General features: G+C 35.1%; 2 protein-coding genes across 2 annotated transcripts; both read left to right on the top strand.

Annotated features, from left to right (window-relative positions):
* Positions 1–399: 399 nt before the first annotated feature.
* On the top strand, positions 400–2,694 carry LOC121258021 (PLASMODESMATA CALLOSE-BINDING PROTEIN 3-like). Its single transcript, XM_041159340.1, has 4 exons — positions 400–740; positions 1,169–1,408; positions 1,574–1,610; positions 2,138–2,694. The coding sequence occupies exons 1-4, from the start codon at positions 689–691 to the stop codon at positions 2,448–2,450; spliced, it is 642 nt and encodes a 213-aa protein (XP_041015274.1). The 5' UTR covers positions 400–688; the 3' UTR covers positions 2,451–2,694.
* Positions 2,695–11,987: 9,293 nt separating this feature from the next.
* On the top strand, positions 11,988–21,756 carry LOC121257062 (erlin-2-B). Its single transcript, XM_041157931.1, has 9 exons — positions 11,988–12,259; positions 14,918–15,038; positions 19,758–19,825; positions 19,903–19,962; positions 20,059–20,217; positions 20,536–20,682; positions 21,113–21,327; positions 21,417–21,525; positions 21,616–21,756. Exons 1-9 carry the CDS (start codon positions 12,119–12,121, stop codon positions 21,706–21,708), a joined length of 1,113 nt encoding a protein of 370 aa, XP_041013865.1. The 5' UTR covers positions 11,988–12,118; the 3' UTR covers positions 21,709–21,756.
* Positions 21,757–23,736: the final 1,980 nt, after the last annotated feature.

Raw genomic sequence — 23,736 nt, forward strand, 5'->3', positions numbered from 1 at the left:
AATAAACAATTTAATTTTTTTAAATTTTAAAATAATAATAATATTAAAAAATAAAATTTTATTTAATTTTTATATCAATTTATCTCATCTCAATTTACTGTTCAAATAACATCTAAATGGCTTTGAGCGAAATTTGCACGCGCCCCGCCCCAAGCTGAAGTCGGTACCAACCGGAACCAGGTTGGGTTAAGTTTTGATAACCGGAAGAGTTTAGGACCGTTAGAAACTGGGCTAACTAGCAAGTACACCAACAGTCCAAATACGCGACAAAAGCTCTAGCTTGCTCGGTTTCCCAAAACACCATCCCACGTCCACGGCACAATAATATAATTCCATAATGCTAAATTATATTAAATCATACTCCCCCCTTAATATCTATAAAGGTAAAAATAAACACAAAGTGGGAACACAGGAATTGTGAAAATCACGAAAAGAGTCGCCCAGCCAAACATTATCAGATACAGACACTTTCCCCTCCACTACCCACCGCCATCCATCTCTCTCTTTCTCGAGAAATCTCTCCTCCGCCCAACATCATCATCTCTCCTCTTCTTTCGTTCTTTCTCTCTCTCTCTCTCTCCTCAGTCGGACACACTTACGCCACCTTGATTTGAAGCTCAACCAACGCCCCTAAAAGGATACTAAATCTTCTCATATAATTTGCTTTCTCCAATTTTTCATCTCATTCATGGCAGTTTTAGCATATCTGGTGCTTTTTTTGGCTCTCACTGGTCATTCAAGTAAGCCCTCCCACCTCCTTTTGTATTTTTTTTTTCTCCTTCTTCAACCTTAGATGTAAAGGTTTAGGATCAGTATGAGTAATGGTTTCTGGGATGGGTTCGCTTCCTGTTTTTTTGTTGCTTTTACCCTGTTTTTCCTCATGCAGCGAAATGGAGACAAGTTTTTTTTTTTTTTTTTCCTTCGATCTCTAGGAGCGTGTTATTTCTTTTGTATTTCTAAATGGCAAACATTTTTCTCTACACATATGGCCAAGATTTGAGCTGGAGATCAGTGACTCTCTGTATATATATATATATATATATATTTTATCAATTTCTGGACCAGTTTTTCCTGATTCCGTTCTGGAAAGCTGGATTGTAAACTAACTGATCTTTTTTTCTTTTATTTTCTCTCTCTTATATACTGATGTGCACGTTCTCCCCCGTAGGTGCTACTTATTGCTTGTGCAAAGATGGGATGAATCAACAAGACCTTCAAAAGGCGTTGGATTATGCTTGTGGAGCTGGAGCTGACTGTACTCCGATCCTTCAAAGCGGTGCCTGTTACCAACCTAACACCGTAAAGAATCACTGCGACTGGGCTGTGAACAGCTATTTCCAAAAGAAGGGTCAAGCTCAAGGGAGCTGTGATTTCTCAGCCACTGCCACCACTTCTATGACTGCCCCAAGTACGTACCCTTGTGCGCGCACCAACCACACCCCCACCACCCCCCCCCCCCCCCCCCCCCCCCCCCCCCCCCCCCCCCCCCAAAACAAAAAACCCGCAATCCTTTGTTTGATTAATTTTTTTTACTAATTCTGGATCCTCATTTCTTTTTTTGGGTGATTCACAGCTGCGTCTTCTACCTGTGTTTTTCCTTCAAGTTCCAGGTATAGTTCTTAGTCCTTTACGTCCAGTCTTGATCTATCTACTTAATGTGTTGGATCATTTCCTCATAGGAGGAATACTTTTTAGCTATTTCCTATAAATGAAAATTTTTTGCATTGTTTGTGGACTGAAGAATCTGGTTTAAAGCTTAGATTCCCTTTCTTTCCTTTTCTTTTCCATGTAGGGGACCTCCTTTCCATTACCCGTGAACATTTTTTTTCCTCCATTATTTTAGGTGTAGATCTTCGTACTGATGAACTCTGCTGTCAAGAAATCTGATACTCTGCTCTCTGTTCTGTGATTTTGTGTTTGTTAGAATATAATTTAAAAAAATTAAACTTTCCTTAATATATTCTTCAAAGTTTTGGAATTGCTATCAGAGTGAGGACTTGAATTCGAATCCTACTCTGTTCTTTTTTTATTGTGGCTGTTTACAGAGATCTTGTTGGTTGTTCTGAACTGGGTTTTGGTTCCATAAGCAGTGGCTGCTAGTATTATGCTAATATTTTTGGTGCTCTCTTCTATTCAGCCAAGTAGGAACAAACAGTACAACGACGCCATCAACAACTCCGACAACCACAACTCCAAGCACAAGCACGACGCCCACAACCACAACTCCCTCGACCACCACACCTACAACTCCCTCGACTACCACACCCACAACTCCCTCGACCACAGGCTTCACCCCTCCCACGGTCTACGGCGCAGGAATCAGCCCCACAGGGAGTGGCGCCACGAGCTACAATGACAGTGAAGCCGTGCCTCTCAACAGAGGCATTGCCCTTTTCTTCTTCTCCCTTGCACTGACGTTCTGCTCAGTATTGCTGGGTGGCTGGAGGTGAAAAAGAGAAGTCACGGGAGGGCATGATCTGTGGATTAGATTTGTCCACAGCAGCAGGCGAGATGAGATTGATGATGAAGTGGGTCCTCCTCCTCTCCTATGTCAAAAAAGCTGGGGAATTTGATTCCTTTTTCTGCCGTTGAGGGTAGAAGTGTAGAACCTGATCTCTTATTTTCAAATTTGTCCTTTTTGTATCTAGAAAGTAGTAGTATTTTAAAAAAAAAAATTATTGGAACTTTATTTTACCCGGGGGGGATCTTTGGATCTACCTAGTTAATTTCTCTCCGCATATTGAATGACTGTGCAGGTTAATTAATTTGAGTAATGCAAGTTATAGTCTAAATTTAGCGGATTCATTATTGGAAAAATAATTTTTTAGTATATGCTAAATTAGATTTATTTTTTATTTTTTAAAAAAATATGAAATTTGCACAATCTAAAACTATAAATATTATTTTTCAATTAATTTTGAGCAATTTCAGTAATTCTCAAAAAAAAAACGTCAGTAAAGAAGTAAAAGGAATATTTAGGGGGGAAGGTGTGTACGGTACACAATATTTGATAACGAAAAATTCTATTTATCGGTCACTGTTTATTATTTTATATCTTATAATTCTATTAAAAATAAATAAAATTGTAAGTGTAGAGTGCGGAAATGGATAGGTAATAAGAAATTTTATTTATCAGTTATTATTTATTATCTTACATTTTATAAAAAATATTTTTATATTTTATTAAAAATAAATTATAGGCATGGAGTAACTGAGTGAATAATAACTAAAGAGTAAAATTACTGATTCGGCTGCGATGGGCGTGAAGATGGTTTTAGTAGGGTGGGGGCTGGAAAAGAGATCTGCCATCTAATGCCGTCCCATTCATTTTGATGTAAATATATATAGTTGGACAAGTGTGAGGCCCATCTCATAATAATTGAGTTTTGAGATTGCACGCCCATCCAACAAATCTTTGGATATGCTTGAGAGCAACCTTTGACCAGTGACCACCAACGGGTTGGTTACTTTCTAAAAATCTGTGATAAAAATATGCGAGAAAGTGTTAGATTTACGTGTAAAAGATTAACAAAAAGTAAAAATTTATGAATTAGTAGTGCAGTAGATGTAATATGTTAGAAATTTTTATTTTTATTTTTTTATTTACAGTAAAGAGAATTTTATAACCCGACACAATACTTTAACAAAAGATGTATTTGTGAACCATAGAAATTCCAAATCATCACAAACAACAAATATTTAAAAAGAAGTGATACAATTATAAAAAGATCTTATAAAAATAAATTTAGAGATTAATATGACGTCTGATATCTAACGTATTATATTAAGTCACGTCAATTTGTGAATTTATTTTTATGAGATCTTTTTGTGTCTAAAATATTTCTCATGTTAAATTTAAGAACATTTCCAATGGGTTATGTAAAACTCATGTTTTTGTAAAATTTGAAGGAAATAGCTCAATATAATCCATCCAATGGATTATGTATTTTATAACTAATATCCACTTTACAACAGTACCATCTCTATATCTATGGAACACTATTCACACTTGTATAAATATTTAATTTATTTTTCTCTCTACTTTATACTTTTTATCTACTTTCTACTTTTTACATTACTTGATATGAATAAAATATATTAAAAAGTATAATATTTAAATAATATAAAGAAAAAATAGATAATCTGATGCATGATATATTATAAAATTTAGTATGCAAAATAGAAAAAGTAGATTTTGGTAATATATTTTTAAGGATAGGATGAAGAATCGATTGAAAATACTCATACTATGGTATTTTAACTTTATTTTAACATCTAGAGTTAGGGTTATGATTTTAGCACTTCTCAACAACCATATATATATATATATTTATGCTATTTGAGGGATAGGATAGCTAAACCTCCACAACATTAGAGAGAAAAACAGACTAATTTTCGGTCAGCCTTTTCAGATTATCTAAATATAGGAAGTTGTTCTGTTCGCTATTTATACAGCTATCGTGTTGTCCAACTAACTCAGTCTAACATTATGTATGGCCTCGAACCAAGACAATTCAGCCCAGCTAAAAGGAACTCAACTAATTAGGCTTACAAGTTACAACCGTATGCACAAGCGACAACATATCGACAATGATCAAGTTGATGTTCAATGGACCCTAACACCTTTTACATATTGGGCTATTTGCGAAAGCATTAGTAACACATTTTTTCGCAGATAAGTTAGAAGAATATGAAGAAAAAAAAAAAAAAAAAATTCAACTCTTTGTAACTACCTCGGCAATGTCACTGTCATGACTCATAAGATCCTTGAGATGGTCTCATTTTCATTCTATTTTATCTTATTTTAACATTTAAATATTACTTAAATACATATAGATTTCAATTTTAAATTTTTAAAATTTTAATTTTTTTATCTAATCATTACAATTTTTTTTAAATTTTAAACAAAATACACAAAAAATTCAACTTTTCTAATCTTAAAACAAAAATTATATTATAATAATATTTTAACTTTATAATTTTTTTATTTAAATTTTTCTCTCTCATTTTTCAAAACTCTATAAAACATATTAACTTAAACTATTTCACTACTATTCGTACATTATACATATCATCTTATCTAAGGTTCAGTTTGGATAGTGAGATGAGATCAGATGAGATAGTTTTAGATGAAAGTTAAAAGTTGAATAAAATGTTGTTAGAATATTATTGTTTAATATTATTATCATTATGGAATTTGAAAATTTTAAATTTTTTATTATATTTTGTGTGAGAATTTGAAAAAGTTGTAATGATGAGATGAGATGAAATACTTTCACTATCCAAACACTTTCAGTACAAGTTGAAATAAACTCATAAACCGATGTAGTTTTATGTGATATATTTATATTTAATTTATAATAAACCTTGTTTGTTTTTGCAGACGAAATTAAATGAGTTGAGAATAAAGTTAAAAATTAAATAAAATATTGTTAGAATATATTTTTTTAATATTATTTTTATTTTTAGATTTCAAAAAATTGAATTGTTTATTTTATTTTGTGTAAAAATTTGAAAAAATTATAATAATTAGATAAAATTAATTAAAATGAATTATAAAAATAAACGAGACCTAAATTTAATTTTACAATTTAACGATCATATGAAACACCTTAATTTAAGATTGGCAAAAAAATTCCTGATCATGGAATCACCTCCTAATCATGTGTACCAACTACCGCATGTACTGTCACACTAAAATAACTGCTTTAACACCACATTCATTTCCTATGTTGTACTACACCATAACTCGTTCTCTCGCCCTTTTGAAATGAAGGGTAATGATATCATACCTTACTACCAACTACAACTCGTTTACCATCCAAGCCTACGTGGCTCTTTTTTCCTGCTCCACTTTCTGCCTTCTATCGAGATTTGAACTTTCTGTCAAAGCTTCAATTATAAGTCTAAGAAAATTGACATTAATTTTATCAAAATTATATCTAAAATTTGATGAAAAGTACATACTTTTTATAAATCTAAAATTTTCCTAACTATAACCCCCATATTGAATTAGTCATTAGATAAGTCAAAATAATAATATAATATTTCTTTAACAATAATATTTTTAATTTATTTATTTTTTCATATTTTACAATTACACTAACTATATATTAATTAATAATTTAATTTAATACTTAAATTATTGTTTCTCAACAAATTTTTGTTCTCAACCTAATTAATCCAGATTAATACTTAAACCGTGGTGGCATTAATCTAAAATCCATCTAATAACACCAATCGTGGTGGCATTAATATGAAATACTTAAACCGTGACGGGATTAATCCTGATTAATATTTAGGGTAGGTTTGGGGGGTAAGATGAGAATTTTATATTTTGTTTGAGAGTTTAAAATATTATGTTTTAATATTATTATTGTATTAGAATTTGAAAAATGTGAATTGAGATTTGAAAAAGTTGAATTGTTTATTATATTTTGTATGAAGATTTAAAAAATGTGTAATGATGAGATGAGATGAGAATTTTGTGTCTCATCCCATCCCCCAAACCTGCCCTTAAACTGTGTGTTTCCTACCTTCACATCCACCCAAGTACACAAGATTCCTTACTCAAAATCCATCTAATAACACCAACTCGTGTGTGTTTCCTAGCTTCACAGCATTATCCAGATTAGGTGTCCTAGCATCATTATATTTCCACAAACCACAAACCGGAAATAACAAGCAATCTAACCACAATTATGAAATCCTAAAATACCATGAGCCATCACAAATAAAGCCATATAAAAACACAAAACAGAGCCATCCATGAGGTAAAATGACACTAAAGAAATAACAGCAATCTAACTAACCATGAGCCATCACAAAACCACCACAAATATGAAATCAGACCATGAGCCATCACAAAACCACAACAAAATCTCAACTCAATCTGGAAAAATGCACCTCAGCCCACAAAAATCTGAAATCAAAACAATTTCTAACTTAACAAATCAGATCAAGTATTTACACAAAAAGTGCATCTCAGTCCACAAATCTAGAAAAATGCACATCAGCCCACGAAAGTATTTACAAACTTAACGAGTCACAATTTAGATCAAGTCACAATCCAGCCCACAAATAGTTACAATCAGCCCACAAAATCCAGATCTCATAGTGGCTGCCTAGCCACTAAAAGCTAGAAATATGAAATTAGTACCAACAATTAGACATCTCCATAAGGTATGGATGGAGATTTGTCGGATATACCTTCGGAAACATTCAAAGAGTCCTCATAATTTTTTCTTTGAATATTAAGGAAGTAGGCTTCCTGTATGGCATTCATGCCAGTAAGATCCTTGCTCATCATCTCTGCCTCGAACTTTTTCTTATCAAGTTCCAGTTGTGCACCTTTATCTTGATTTGTCTTTATCACCCATGCTCTCCTCTCTGCCATGAACAACTGTCTATTCTCGGTCATTCTAGCTAATGCCTTGTGTAATTCAGCATCACATGATTCTTGGGACTTCCACTTCCTCAAGTTCTCTTTCTCAGGTTTTTTGCTTGAAGGCCTCTCAACGTTCTCCTGCACAATATCGTCGGCAACTTCACTTGACTGCTCATTGACTGGACATTTATCGTGTGACTTTTTCCTCATATTCAGTGAAATCATGTGTTGCTGCCATTTGGATTGGTGTCTCAAAAGACACCAACAATGCTCTATTGTGAAGTTCCTTTTCTCAATCTCTTTGTATATTATTTTTGCATTTTCAATCTGAAAAGGTGAATGAATATTGTTAGAAAATATTTCTTACCTACATAATTGCAATATTAAAGGAAAATTACATATCTTATTTTGCTTGGTCTCACCATTTGGGTGCAATAATTCTACTTGTGTAAAAAATGCACAAAACTTATTTGTGCATTTCTGGATCATGAACCAATGATTAATCAATGAGCCTACAAAACAGTTCACCGTGTTTGGTTTTTTATACTCGTGATAAAAATAAAAAATTTTGTCCCACATTTGAGTGAGTTTTTGATTAGTTCCTCGTATGGCATCAATGCTAATGTTGAACCAAGCAGAGACAATGAGGTTATCCTCCTCTACAGTAAAAGATGCAGTTTTTTGAGCTTTTTCTGCCAGAGTCCTCTTTTCATTGTCAAGGGGGGTTACTTGAACCACAATATTAGAATATTGTGTATATGTTGGAGTAATATTACAGTTTCTCCTCCACTTTGTAAGAGAGTAGTGAAGAAGGGGTCTTCCTCGAATAGAGTGTCCATCCTTTAAGAATCATAATTTTTAAGGAGTCAAACAAAAGGATAACAACTAACCAGCAGAATATGTAACCTTGCTGCATATAAAAGAGAAGTGACCAAGCTAAAGCGGCAAGGTGACCAAGCAGCAAGCCAAAGAGAAGGGAGGTTGCTGCATATCAAAGAGAAGTGACCAAGCTGCATATCAATAGCCAACAAAGCAGCAACCTCCCTTACCTTGTGTTTAAGCTATAGATTAGTTCAAAATAAATGCATGTGTTTAAGTTGGACTAATCTTTTGGCCACCATGAATAGAAGCATCCCAATGGAAAATAGAAGCAATCCAGTGAAGGAATCTCAGGACCCTGGCTAAACACAGAGGCCTCATTGGAGTAAAACATCAACAAGAGAATGGACCAAACAATTGAACACTAAATGCCCAGAAAATGAACCAACCAAATATTAACATAAGACACCAAATTAACCTTACCTTTAACTCAATCAATTGCATAAGACACCAAATTTAATCAACATAATCTCCAAATTTAAACAGCCAGCATATAGCATTAATAAAACCAGACCCAACAACTACTAAATCTCCAAATTTAATCAACACAATCTTAGTATAAATAGCCAGCACAGAGCATTAATAAAACCAAACCCAACAACTACTAAATCTTCAAATTTAATCAATACAATCTCAGTATAAACAGCTAGCAGCTAGCATTAATAAAACCAGACCCAACAACTACTAAATCTCCACCTAAAACCTTAAATTTCCATAAACCCAATACAGTGAAAAAAATCTCAACAAAAAATCAATTCTAACTGCCATACATTGAAAGAGGGTCCTAATGTAATTATGCAATGTATTAATTTTGGAACTACCCAGGTGAATGATTACAAAGAGGGTTCTGTTAGTTTCATTATTTTACAGTTTCTGAGGGAATTAAGCAGTTATCAAAAGGGTATACTCTATGCACAATTACCTCATGGTCACCTAGCTAAGTTTTCAAAAGAAGATGAAAACAAAAAAGGAAAAATAGAGTAAAAAATGTAACACATGATAAAATAAAAGCTTTACCAGTGACAACAAAATCAAACAACACAGACCAATTATTGCTATTAAATCAAACAACACAAACTAATTATTGCTCATAACTAAACAAGATGTACCAGTGACTCAACACCCCCAAAAAAGAAAATAAAAGCTAATAAAAATAGAAATATACCAATAGATGCAAATCTGGAAAATGAATTTTGCCTTCACACAGAGTATGCACATACAGAATAATTAGAATACAATAGCTATGTATAAATAGATAACAGAACAACTTCCTGTATTTAGATAATCAGAAAAAGGTTGACTGAAAATTAGTCTGTTTCTCTCTCTAATGTTGTGGAGGTTTAACTATCCTATCCCTCAAATAGCATATATATGGTTGTTGAGAAGTGTTACAATCATAACCCTAACTCCAGATGTTAAAATAAAGTTAGAATATCATAGCATGTTTGAATTTAACATGAGAAATGTTTTAGACATAAAAAAATTTTATAAAAATAAATTTACAAACTGACATAACTTAATAAAATAAGTTAGATATAAAGTCATGTTAGTCTGTAGATTTATTTTTATGAGATTTTTTTATAATTGTAGTACTCCTCAATATTTGTTGTTTGTGAGGATTTGAAATTTCTTTTGTTCACAAATACATCTTTTGTTAAAAGTATTGCGTCGGGTTATAAAATTCTTTTTTACTGTAAAAGAAAACCCAACATATTACATCTATTGCACTAATTTATAAATTTTTACTTTTTGTTAATCCTTACACGTCACTCTAGTTTGGTTTTTAAATCTATTTTCAACTTATTTTAACTTATTATTATAATTTTTTTAAATTTTAATATAAAATATAATAAATAAGTCAATTTTTTTTATATTTCAAAATAATAATAATATTAAAAAAAATAATATTTTATCATCTCAACTCAATTCAATTTAACATCTATATGCCATCTAACATTTTTCTACATATTTTTATCAGATTTTTAGAATGTATTCGTTGGTGGTCAATGGTCAAAGGTTGCTCTCCAGCACAACCAAAGATTTGCCTTTTTTTTTTTTTGGGTAAACATCATCTCATTGATTAAAACATGATCATAACAAGTGCTGAATACATAGAGGTGTTTCCTCCATATCCACTATACATTGAGATTCCATCAGAATAGACAAAGCATCTTTATCTAGAGTCTATGCTATTATATTGCCTTCTCTATGGATATGATTAACAGACAAACATCAAAACATAAGATAGTAGATCTGATTTTTGATATAATCAAACCAAAATAACTCTCATCAGCTGGTTGTTTCTGAATATCCATTACCACTTTTTTGGAATCACCTTCTAAAATTATCTTCCTCATTCTCATATGAACTCCAAAGTTTACTGCTATAATAGCTCATGTTGCTTCTGTTAACAGTGGATCATGAAGTAGAGTCTGTTTCTTTCTCATGGTGGCCAATATGTTACCTTCCTTGTCCCTGACAACTATACCAATTCCAATTATACACTGACTTTTATTGATTACCACGTTCGAATTGATATTGCTAAATGTGAATTGTTACAGCTACCAAAAATAGATCCCGAATAAAGATTTCGAATAGTGTATTTTATTTTTTTATTTTTTATTTCATTTTTTTATGTATTTTTATAATCATTATAAATATTTTTTAAAAAAATGAAAAATTCACAATATCATTAAAAAAATATTTTTTTAATCACTAAATAAAAAAAAAAAAAATTCATTCGATAGAATTTTTGGATCCCGCAAAGCATTTCTCTTGCTAAATCCTGGTGGTGGGTTCCGCCAAATACAAGTATCAAAGATTTGCGTTGATAGGCGTGCAATGTCAAAACTCAATTGAATTATTATGGGATGGATCAAACTGAATGGGACCGCATCAGATGGCAGATCTCTTTTCCAGCCCCCACCCCCACCCTACTAATACCTAGGAGTGTACGAAAAACTAAAAAACCGATCCGGACAGGAGTAATCGGTCCAACTTTATATGGGCAACGCTATCATGCCGCCAGCGTTTATGTTGGGTGTACCGCTTAGGCTTTTTGATTTTTTTTTTCATATTTTTTTAATAATTTTAAATATTTTTAAAAAATAAAAAATATATCAATATACTTAAAATCACTTTCTTAATTACTAAATAAAAAAAATAAAATTTAACCAGTGATCAACTTGGGCGGTACAATTATGAGGGCAGAGTAGTGTTTTCCATTTTATATTGGTTCGGTCTGAAATCGGTTATCTTAATTTTAAAATTGATCGGTACCGGTTCGATTCTAATTCTATATTTTTTAAGATTGAATCGGACCAATTCAATATATTATATATTTTAAATTAATTTTTTTAATATTAAATATAATATTTTTTATATTATATATAGTTTTTATATATAATAATATAAATTATAATTATATATAATATAATGTTATTATAATTTATAATATAAAATTTTAATTTTAAATATAAAAATTTATTTAATTATATGCTTTAAATATAAAATATATATATTAATAACATTTTATGTTATAATACTAATATATTAATAACAATTAATAATATTAATTATATTTTATGTCATAATATTAATATTATTAAAATAAAAAAATTTGACCAAACTGATAAAATTGAAGTTACTGATTTAGAAAAGTAATTAATGCTTAATCGATTTTTGAAAATTTAAAATTAGTGCATACTGATGACTTTAAATTTAATCGAGTTGTAGTCGGTAGCAAAGGGTATCATTATTGAAAGACCAAATTCCATCTTTCCTTTTTCATTTTCCACGCTAAAGACAAAAGAAACTCGGGTTCCTCTTGAGACTTGGAGTGCAAAAGCGGCCATGGAATCGCAGCAGCAGCAGAGAGCCGGAAGTCCACAGCCTCGGCCTCAGACACCTGCATCTCGGCCTCAAGGGGGCGGTAGCGGAGATTTCACAGCGATTCTCACAGTCCTCTTCTCCTTCATAGCCATCTTCGTCATGGTATACAACTCTCAAAAGTTCTACTGCCATTTCGTTCTTCCCAGGATGTTATGCAATTTAATGTCTCATTCTTGTTGTATCCACTTTGTATTTTCTTTTTAAACTTCTTGGTCTTTTAATAGTGTTTTAGCATCTAATCCATCACCCTATTGGTTTTTGTCTGATTTAATTTCGCCGTGTTCTCGTTTCTCTAGGATTCTCGCAACTTGATTCAAGATTTTTTTTTTTTTGTCTCAGTAATGCATCATTACTTCATTATCTTAGTCTAGGCCGTATTTTCAGTTTGAAAGATGGTGATTTGCATTTTTTTTGCAAAACACCGGTTAGGGTATCAGGAAAATTGAGATGTGAAAACGAAGATGTGAGACAAAAAATCAAGGGAGAGAAGACAGAAGAAAGCACATAAGAGATTGACATGGTTTGGCGTAGCGACCATCGTTCCCGACGCACAAAGCTCAAGCGGCTCTATTTCACTCATTTTGTTACATTGGGTCTGATATAATACGTGGAGTATATTAACATATTGCATATTTTCTTGATAATATTCTCTCAAACGTACGGAGCAACTTGAACTCGGTTTGAGTTTGTTAGTGACTTGTGAAATAGTTGGAAAGAGCTTATCCGTATAGACAGAGCACAAATCAAAGCTGGCGGATATGGCGAGACCAGTCCAAACCAAATAGGATCACTTCACGTGTGACGGCATGTGTGGCACAGGAGACTGAATGCAACAAACTCTAGATGGCGATTGAGGATGCATCCCTCTACACTAATGTCAGTGGATTAATAATTCATTGATTGGTATACTCTAAGCCAATTTTTTGGCATTAGTTGTTGGAGTAAAGGTTGTTGGGCAGTTGGAGGCAATAAGGATGCGTCTTATGGTTTGTAAGACTCTGAAAGGCCTGTGGGAGCTTGTTTTGTGCTTGAGATTTCACTAAAAAGGGACAGATCACTTTGAGGTTGATGTTGCCATCAGTGATCGAAGAAAAGATGAAAATCTTAAAATAGGTGCAAGTACAGGTTGATTGCGAGCAAGGAATATTATAAAATGGTGTCAGCACAGCTTTGGTATTATAATAGGGAAATTGAGATTGGAAAGTACAGAGAAAATAAGAGGAAGGAAAACAAGAGAGCCAATAGTTATCTTGTTTTTCCAAATGAGTGTCTATGGTTGCACAGAATGCAAACCTCATAATATATGCTCAGTTGTGATCCACTTTCATGATGCACGAGGCCCTAGGGACTGTCTTTTTTATTCACTTTATACAACATATAACGTACTCATTCAAGGGCTTGTATAGAGAATACAGTGGGAATTACTACGGTATGTTATACCAAACAACTATAGGTCACAATATTTTATAAAATTACAATAATCCACAGTATTATTAATACCTCGTTTCATGCTATTCTTGGACAAAATGGGGAAGTTCAAAAGGAGAAAGGAAGTTCTGGAGTAGGGTAGGCAGTGACAGGTGAGATTTTTGGAATTGTGACACTGAGGTGGGGATGAGTCACGGGGTTGGGGGGTAGGGTCATGGTGAGGGGTTGGCTGGCTGGCTGGGTCTACAACGTGAGGGGGAGGGGGTGGCTCTGGGGCTTGGCATTTGTGGGCTGATGGGCTGGTGCTACAGAGCTGGTTGGATGTTGTGGTTGACGCTGGGTTTGCCTGCCAGGGGGAGGGGGAGAGGGCGGAACTGAATTCTTTATCTCACTATTTTCCCTACAGTGGTAATCATTACTTTATTGGCATGGAAACAATTTTGTTCAACAGTTTTTTTTTGCCCACATTAAGCTCGGGAAAATACTATTTTTTTTTTGGTCGAAACAAACACAAACTTATAGTTTAATTAAGCTTTAATTCTTATTAAGGACATCTGATTTTTTAATATTTCTTTTTACAATATAATTTTGGTTTCTCTACCCCTTTTTTCATGGCAAGTCCATGGGGAAGTATGTAATTACTTTGTGTTGTGATTGCTAGTCCATCTCAACATCTTCCATCCTAAAGTACTTCAATTGTGTTTCAGGATCAGTAAATGTACTCAAATTCCTCAAATCTTTATTGCAAAATGTGGTCTTTGGATATCCGAGATTATCTCCAGTGCTTGTTTGCCTATTTGGTGGTGGTGGTGGTAGTATGCTGTGTGGACTTGCATTGTTACTACGGGGGTTCAACATTCATTAATATTCTCCATTAGAATGCTCATTTCAAAGTAGTATCACTGTGACTAGTTTATGGCATATGGAAAATATGCCTCAACAATGTTTGATTTAACCTTGAATTGAAATATATGTGGTTCCGCCGATCAAAAAAGGAATATATGTGGTTCTAACAACTATCTCCATTTTATTTTAGCTTTTTTTAATGCAAAAGGAATGATTGTCATGCCGCCATATAACCATTTGGGATTGCAGAACTATCTCTATGTTATTCTATCTGTTTTTGTGTTGCTTGAAACTTTTACTTGGTTATTGGCAATTTGGCAGGGATACATCTGGCAATATTTTTTTGGTGGGATGATTATGTATTTTTCTTATAAAGTGCAAGTTTGGATAAATTTTTTGAACTAATTCTTACAATGGAATAAGTGATTAAGCAATTATCATTTTAATGAGTTCAAAAATATTTGGTGTGAATTATGGAATTTACAGGTAGGGATTCCATCATCATCAACTCTTAAGAATAGCTTGTCCGTTGTGCACCAAGTCCCAGAAGGCCATGTTGGGGTATACTGGAGAGGAGGTGCCCTTTTAAAGACGATTACAGATCCAGGTTTCGATATGGTCCTCAGTTTATGATTTGCATTCGGTTGTTGCTTTCTTAGAACTTGTGGAATGTTGCTTGTATGTTAGATGACATGGTTGTAATAAGTGTAATCTGTGAGAGTATAATCGTCAAGTGTATATAGTATATATGTTGTTGTACATCAATGAATGAAAGAAGGAAGAATAGTTTCCCTCCATAAACTTGTACATGGTATCAGAGCTCACGGTTGTCGGATGGTGGTAAGTGGTGGACAGTGGTTCACGCTGAAATCAAGCTCACTGTGGTCTGAACTCGTTGGAGTGTTTTCCGGTGTCGTATCTAACTTTTGTTGCCGGATCTAAGCCCACCAGTGTTTGCAACTGTTGGATTCGAGTTTGCCAACGTCCCCATAGGCGTTTGAAGTGGCTTCTCCTCCGTTGTCGGCAGCCCCATAGGTGTTTGAAGTGTTTCCGACGAGTTTCCGGTGTCTTCTTAGGTATTGGACACCAGGGGTGAGTCCCTCATCGTCGTTTGTGCATATCGGTGTGTTCCCCGTCGTTAGCAGCCTCCGGAAGTGCCGCCTGTCGCCGACAAGCATTGAAGAAAAGTAGTGTTTGGTTGCGGGGATAACCAATCCCATCTTCAAGTGCGGATAACCCTAACCTGGAGTAAAATCCTCTCCCGAATCTGGAATAACGCTTGTTTGGTAACGAGGATAAGGTAATTCCCATACCACTTATTCTCGTTTAGGATAACCTAATCCAGTTTTGGGTTTAAGTTGAAATCGGTTTTGGCTGATACCCGATACAAACCAATACCGGCTGATACAGGCTCAGTTTTGTCCGATACATGCTGAATCATAACCGATTCTAACCGGTTCCTAGCCGATACGGTCCGATTTTGGCCAAAACAATCCAATTCAGAACCGATATAGGCTGATACAGTGTATTTCTGATCGAAACAGGACCGAAATGTTGTTATTCGGGTACTTGAGCTAAGTTTCTACATTTTCAGAGTGTGTTTCTTGGATTCTCAAGTTGAATTGTGGTTTTTCTCATATATTGTGTGGGGTTTCAATCTCCAAGTTCAGTTGTGATATTTTTTCTGCATCAATGACAACTAAATTTGAGTTACAGTTACATGATGCAGTTGCCTCATATGTTGCTCCTGGTGGGAGTGGAGGCCGAGGTGGTAGAGGCTCACATGGGGGATGTGATGCGAAAGGTTATCGCACTCGAGGTCAAGAATCTCGTAAGTGCATCCATTGTGGTCGCATTAACCACTCGGTGAACTATTTTTGGGATCTAAATGGTAGACCATATGGATCCGCTAATCAAGTCATTTGCCAAGATATGATTAGTATATCAAAAGATGAGTATGATAAGCTTTTGGGTCGCACACGGGTTTCATCTTTCACAATTACTCTTGCCCAATCAGGTACAACGTCCGCATGTCTTGCCTCATCCACTCAAGCTTCATGGATCATTGATTCAGGAGCTAATGAACATTTGATTGGTTTGTCCTCTGTCTTATCTAAGTTGGATACTGTAACATCTTCAAAAATTGTTACTTTTGCTAATGGTTCTCTTGCTAAAGTTACAGGCATTGGATCCACTAAGCTCACTGACTATATATCCTTGTCATCTGTCCCATATACTCCTAGTTGTCCCTTTAGTTTGCTGTCCATTAGTAAGATTACTCAAAGTCTTCAATGTTCAGTGACCTTTTATCCCTCGTCATATGTCTTTCAGGATCTCAAGACGGGAAACAAGATTGGTACAGGGCATGAAGTTGGTGGTCTATATTATGTTGATGTTAAACAGTCACCCACTCGAGCTCTTACATCCTTCTCATCATCTGCTTATGAATGACATTGTCGTCTTGGTCACCCCTCTCTTTCCCTTTTAAAGCATCAGGTTAGGAATCTAGGAAATGTGTCTGCCTTTCCTTGTGAAGCATGTCAAATTAGTAAACATCATCGTGTGTCTTTTGCACCTTGGGTTGATAAACGAGCATAGAGTCCTTTTGAATTGGTTCACTCTGATATATGGGGACCAATCAACATTAAATCAAATGGGTTTCAGTATTTTGTCACATTTATTGATGACTACTCTCGTGTGACATGGGTGTTTCTAATGAAGGCAAGATCTGAACTTCTTTCCATATTCAAAGTGTTTTGGAAAAAATTAAAACCCAATTTAACAAAAGGGTTCAAGTTTTGCGTTCTGATAATGCTAGAGAATATCAATCTAGTGACTTTGCTACTTAAGTAACAAATGAATTGTTCATCAAACTTCATGTTCTTATACACCCAACAGAATGGGGTGGCTGAACGCAAAAATCGTCATTTGTTAGATGTAACCTGAGCACTTTTACTGCACATGCATATTCCTAAACGATTTTGGAGTGATGGTGTTCTTACTGTTTGTCACCTTATTAATCGTATGCCTTCATCAGTTCTCGATGGTTCCTCTCCTTTTTCCATTTTGTTTCCTTCATCACCACCATTTACTCTTCCTCCAAAAATCTTTGGGTGTGTTTGCTATATTCATAAGCTTGGCCCAGGTTTTGATAAGCTTGACCCACGTTCTACCAAGTGTTTTTTTGTTGCTTATTCTCGGACTCAAAAAAGATATCGTTGTTATAGTCCTGTTCTTAGATGCTATTTCACGAGTGCTGATATTACCTTCTTTGAGTCTGTATCCTATTTCTCGGACGCAGCTTCTAGTAATGAGTGTAATCCTCTACTGTTATCTACTATTACACTTTCTCCTTTACACTCACCCAATCTTACCTAACCCTCCTCCATGCCTCCCCCAGTTCCTTTGCAGGTTTACTCGGGTCACTGGCGGCCGCCGGCTTCCATGCCTTCACCAACCGTGTCTCCATCTTCAGATCCTAAGTTACCCAGTATTTCAGACTCTCCACCTGTTGCTCTCCGCAAAGGTGCTCGATCTTGTGTTACTCAACATCCGATTAGTCAATTTGTCTCATATCATGCCTTATCTCCTTCATTCTCATGTTTTACTTCTCAGCTTTCAAAACTTTTTGTTCCTAAGATAGTTCAGGATGCTTTATCTGATTTGGGATGGAGGACAGCTATGAAAAATGAGATGGATGCCCTTCACCATAATGGGACATGAGATCTTGTTCCACTACCACCTGGTAAGCAACCTGTTGGCTTAAATGGGTATATACAATCAAATTTCATCCTGATGGTTCGGTGGAACGTTTGAAAGCCCGCTTGGTTGCTAAGGGTTACACTCAAACATATGGCATTGATTACGAGGAGACTTTCTCACCTGTTGCCAAAATCTCTTCTGTTCGAGTGTTGATCTTTCTTGCTGCTAATCTAGATTGACCCTTATTTCAGTTGGATGTTAAGAGTGCATTTTTACATGATGACTTGCATGAAGAAGTTTATATGGAGCAACCACCTGGGTTTGTTGCTCAAGGGGAGTATCGAGGTACTATATGCAAGTTAAAAAATGCATTATATGGTTTGAAACAATCTCCTCGAGCATGGTTTGGGAAGTTTTCTGATGTTGTATTGGCATTTGGTCTTCATAGATGCCAAACAGACCTTTCGGTATTTCACCTACATAGTTTGCCGGTCACATTTTGTTGGTTGTATATGTGGACGACATTGTAATTACTGGGAGTGGCTTTGTTGGAATTGCTAGGCTGAAACAATGTTTACATGATCAATTTCAGACAAAAGACTTGGGCAAGCTTAGATATTTCCTTGGAATTGAAGTTAGTAGATCTAAAGAGGGTATCAACCTATCTCAGAAGAAATATATACTTGATCTTCTGGAAGAAACTGGTATGTTGGGTGCACAACCTATTGACACCCCTAAGGACCCAAATCGTAAATTCTTGAAAGAGGAAGGGGAGTTGTTTGGAGACCTAGGTAGGTATCAAAGACTTGTTGGGAAATTGAATTATCTCACTATCACTAGACCAGACATCTCTTATGTAGTGAGTGTACTGAGTCAATTTTTACAAATGCCTAGGGTCTCACATTGGGATGCTGTAATTCATATTCTTCGTTATCTTAAGCGAGCCCTTGGCCTTAGATTACTGTATCGATCAGATGGACATTTTAGGGTTGAAGCCTTTTCAGATGCTGATTGGGCAGGATCTCCTTCAGATAGAAGATATACTACTGGATATTGTACCTTTGTGGGAGGTAACTTGGTTACATGGAAGAATAAGAAACAAGGAGTAGTACCTCAGTCTAGCGCAGAAGCTGAATACAGGGCAATGGCTGACACTACTAGTGAGCTGACATGGTTGCAACACTTCCTTAAAGAGATTGGGTTTCGAGCTCCTATCCCTCTCCAGTTATTTTATTATAATCAAGCCGCAGTGCATATTGCCTTTAATTCTGTGTTCCATGAGAGGACTAAACATATAGAGATTGATGTCACTTCATTCGAGATAAGATACTAAGTGGTGACATTTCTACACCTTTTGTGAAGTCTGTCGATCAACTCGCAGATATGTTTACTAAGTCTTTGTGTTGGAGTCGGTTGAAACTTATTTGTTTCAAGCTGGGTTTATATGATATATATGCTCCAACTTGAGGGGGAGTGTTAGATGACATGGTTGTAATAAGTGTAATTTGTGAGGGTATAATCGTCAAGTGTATGTAGTATATATGTTGTTGTACATCAATGAATGAAAGAAGGAATAATAGTTTCCCTCCATAAACTTGTACGGTACTTAAATTTGAATTTTCAGGTTTTCATTTAAAGATGCCTTTGATAACCCACTATGAGCCTGTTCAAGTAACCCTTCAGACGGATCAGGTAAATTTCGATACGTGGATGTTGACATTCATTATGCCAATCTAATGATTAAATCCATAAAATATGTACAACTGCAGGTGAGGGATATTCCTTGTGGTACTAAAGGTGGTGTCATGATCAACTTTGAAAAGATAGAGGTAGAGCTATGAGATAGTGCTTTTTGTTACGTTTTGTAAGCTGTCTAATGTTTGGCATTCTGAGTTTATATGTATTGATTAGAATGCCATTTTAAGGTTGTTAACCGGCTTCATAAGGATTTTGTTTATGAAACGCTGCTGAACTATGGAGTGCAGTATGACAACACATGGATATATGACAAGATTCATCATGAGATCAATCAGTTCTGTAGTTCTCATTCTCTTCAGCAAGTCTATATAGATGTGTTTGATCAAGTAAGTACAGATGCTAAATAAAACATGTTTTTTAATGCCATAGATGACAATATTTTCGAAACTTATGTGAATTTTCTCTTTTGGTAAGTAAAAACTTCCATTGTAACCTAACGGTATATGAAATCTTTATTGTACTCCTTTATATGTAGGTGTTGAGTTGCCAGTATTATTAAGAGGCTCTGCATACTTGTCCTCTATTTTATAGTTGTATAATGTCATGGTATCTTGTGCTCGTGTTATACAATATTTGTGGAGTTATTGTTTCCTTGGGTGGTTATTTATTTGAGGTCGTATTTATGAAGAATCAAAGTCTTGCAGATTGATGAAAAGATGAAAGATGCTCTCCAGGGTGACTGCACACGCTATGCTCCAGGTATTGAAATTATCAGTGTGCGCGTTACAAAGCCAACTATCCCGGACAGTATTAGACGTAATTTTCAACAGATGGAAGAGGAACGCACTAAGGTACTTTCATTTTCCTTAATACAGGAGAGCTCCTTTACTTCCTTCTATTTTCCCCTCTGTTGGTCAAAATGGAGGTAAATAAGGTGGATGGTAAAGTATTAAGGCCTATCTTAATCCAGAGTCTAATTCAGTTTATATATACTTATTTCTTCATTCTTAATATGCACATTCAGATAGAAATTCAATGTATTTTTACCAGATCTTTACGATCAAATTATGAAACATTGAAGTCACCCTTTGAACAAGTTAGCTTTGGTCCTACTAGCATTCAATATTACAAGCTTTATTTCTTATACCCAAATACTGAAGATGCATGCATTTGTACCCAAGCCCAATCACCCATCCACATATTGGGTAATTTAGTATATAACAAGTCTTCATAGTTCATAGAGTGCATTATTCTATCTTTATGTTCATGTTTCTTTGTTAGGTCTTAATTGCTATTGAGAGGCAGAGAGTAGTTGAGAAAGAGGCAGAGACAAATAAGAAAATGGCTATCAGTGAAGCTGAGAAGAATGCAAACGTTAGCAAGATTGTTATGGAACAGAAGTTGACGGAAAAGGATAGTGCCAGGAGGCAGCAAGAAATCGATAATCAAATGTACATGGCTCGGGAAAGGAGTCTGGCAGATGCAGATTTCTACCGGTAAGTTTTTAATTTGCTCTTTCGTTGAGAGAGGATATGCTCATTATTTTTTTAGAAATTCTAATGGTATTGCTTCCCCACATCTTTAGTGTGATGAAGGAAGCTGAAGCAAACGAGTTGAAGCTTACTCCGCAATTTCTGGAGCTTAAATTCATCGAGGCCATAGCTGATAATACAAAAATCTTCTTTGGGGAAAAGGTCTAGTCCCTCTGTCTCTCCGTGTGTGTAAGTGTGCACGTGCGTATGCACTGGTGTGTACAATCTTTACCTAGTAAATCTTCCATGCAGGTACCTAATATGGTTTTGGATCAGAGGCTGCTCGGGAACTTCCTGCAACAGGTGTCTAGAAATGTGTCAAGGGAGATGTCCAACGATGAGTAGTCAAAAGGTAAGTTTTGATTGATCAGTCCGGTCAACATGATTGTAGTATCAGTCCGGTCAACATGATTGTAGTATCGGTGCCGTCACAAACAGGTTACATAATAAGGAAAGGAAACGGAAAACATCTGTTGATATTTTCGTATAGAAGTTGTTTCAGGTAAAATTCCTTTTGGGTGATCTCTTAATTTCTAGGTATTATATGTTGTCACTCCTGATGGAATGAAGAATCATACCCGATCTCTGATTGATCTTGAATCTTTTGGCCCCAGATACTATTGGCAACTAGCTTGTATTCAGTGAATTCAACGTGTGTTCACACGCTTTGGATTCCAGGGTTCACATACTTCATAAAACTTCTATATGTTGGAGGTACATTTGAGGTTTGTTCATGAAATTTTGTGAGCATAGGTTTTAAGCATTTACGGTTGTGGTGTTTTTTTTTTTTTTGAAGTCTAGATAATTTATTAACGGAAATTATTAATAATAAGAATTAAAACTTCTACTCATCATCCTCACACATCACACACACGACACTTTTTAATTTTTTTTTTGATTTCATTCTTCTTAAACTAATTGAATTATTTTACTCATCATCCATACATCACACATATAGTAAGAGAAAAAAAATTAAAAATTAAAAAATTATGTGATGTGTAGTGTGGTGTGTGAGGATGATAAGTAGAATTTAAAAAAAAAGAATAGCTAGGTTTTTAAACGAACAAAACTGTATGGATTGAGAAATTTGCAACGAAGTTTTTTGTTCGTTGTTAATGAACAGGCATAAGCTATTAACTTATTATCAATGAGTTTAGATTTTTGTCGCCAATATGGAGAAGAACTATCTATGTTAGGCAATGTGATTAAAGATATTATCGACCATGGAGAAATTTCACTCAAAAATATTTTATCATTTCCAAAATTTTAAAAGTTGACAAATGTAGCCATATTATCCATTCTTTAGCAACAATTAGGGCTGCAACCTGAGCAATCCAGTTTGTGTTTTGGTCTGACTCGACCCGACCCGACTTTGGCACAAATCAAGTCGGCCTCGACCCGACCTGAGATTGGAAGCACAATGAGGAAATCGCAAAACTGCGAATCAGAACAAAGCAAACCCAAATCAAACCTTGTGCGCATCGTGTAAATATCAACGTAAAAGGTGCGATCTTCACTGTCCTTTGGCACCCTTTTTCCCACAGCATCGAAGAAAAGATTTTATGCATGTACACAAGGTGCGATCCTCATTTCTTTAGGGTTTTTCTACAGAATTAGCGGAATCCCAACCTTATTTATAGCTCAAGATCTGTTATTTTTCTACCAAATCTGCAATGTGGGAGGAAAGAGTGTGTGTTTGTGTGGATGCACGTGTCAGGAAGCATTAGCACAAATGATATTGTTCATGGATATATATCGCAAAGAGGTTAGGACATGGTCATAAAGCTTATAGACCCATATATGTGTACAGAAACACAGATTTGCAATTGTGACTGTGACCCACGGCCTGATAAAGCTTATAAACCCATCGTGGTCATTTAAAACTCACAAACTTACGACTCATGAAACTTGTAGATCCATCATCAACTGATGGGCATTGGCATGAGGACAGAGAAGAAGAGAGGCGAAGGGAGAAAGAAAAGAGGTGGGCTTTGCAGCAGCCTCCAACGGTGTCCTTCACTCAAACATCAGCTTGGTAAATCATGGTTTTCATGGCCTCGAATTTTTCCTTAAGACAAAGGTTTTCATGGCAACTAGGGTTTGAGAAATTGAGATCCTTAAAACGTACAGTCGGTTTCAGCGGGTTCGACCTGCACGTTACTTCAACCCCTTTTTTTGGGTCGGGTGGAGTCGGGTCTCACGGACGGACCGGGTCACAACATTTTCAGCACAGGCCTAGCAACAATATAAGCATGTTAACCAGAGCCTCTTTTTTTTTTTTTAAATTTTTTTTTAAGAAGAGAAACACTTTAGTTATGAATGGATTATATAAAAATAATTTTATAAATTAATGTAATTTATCAGATTATAAAA

The sequence above is a fragment of the Juglans microcarpa x Juglans regia genome, chromosome 3S (genome assembly GCF_004785595.1).
Source record: "Juglans microcarpa x Juglans regia isolate MS1-56 chromosome 3S, Jm3101_v1.0, whole genome shotgun sequence".
Lineage (NCBI taxonomy): Eukaryota > Viridiplantae > Streptophyta > Magnoliopsida > Fagales > Juglandaceae > Juglans > Juglans microcarpa x Juglans regia.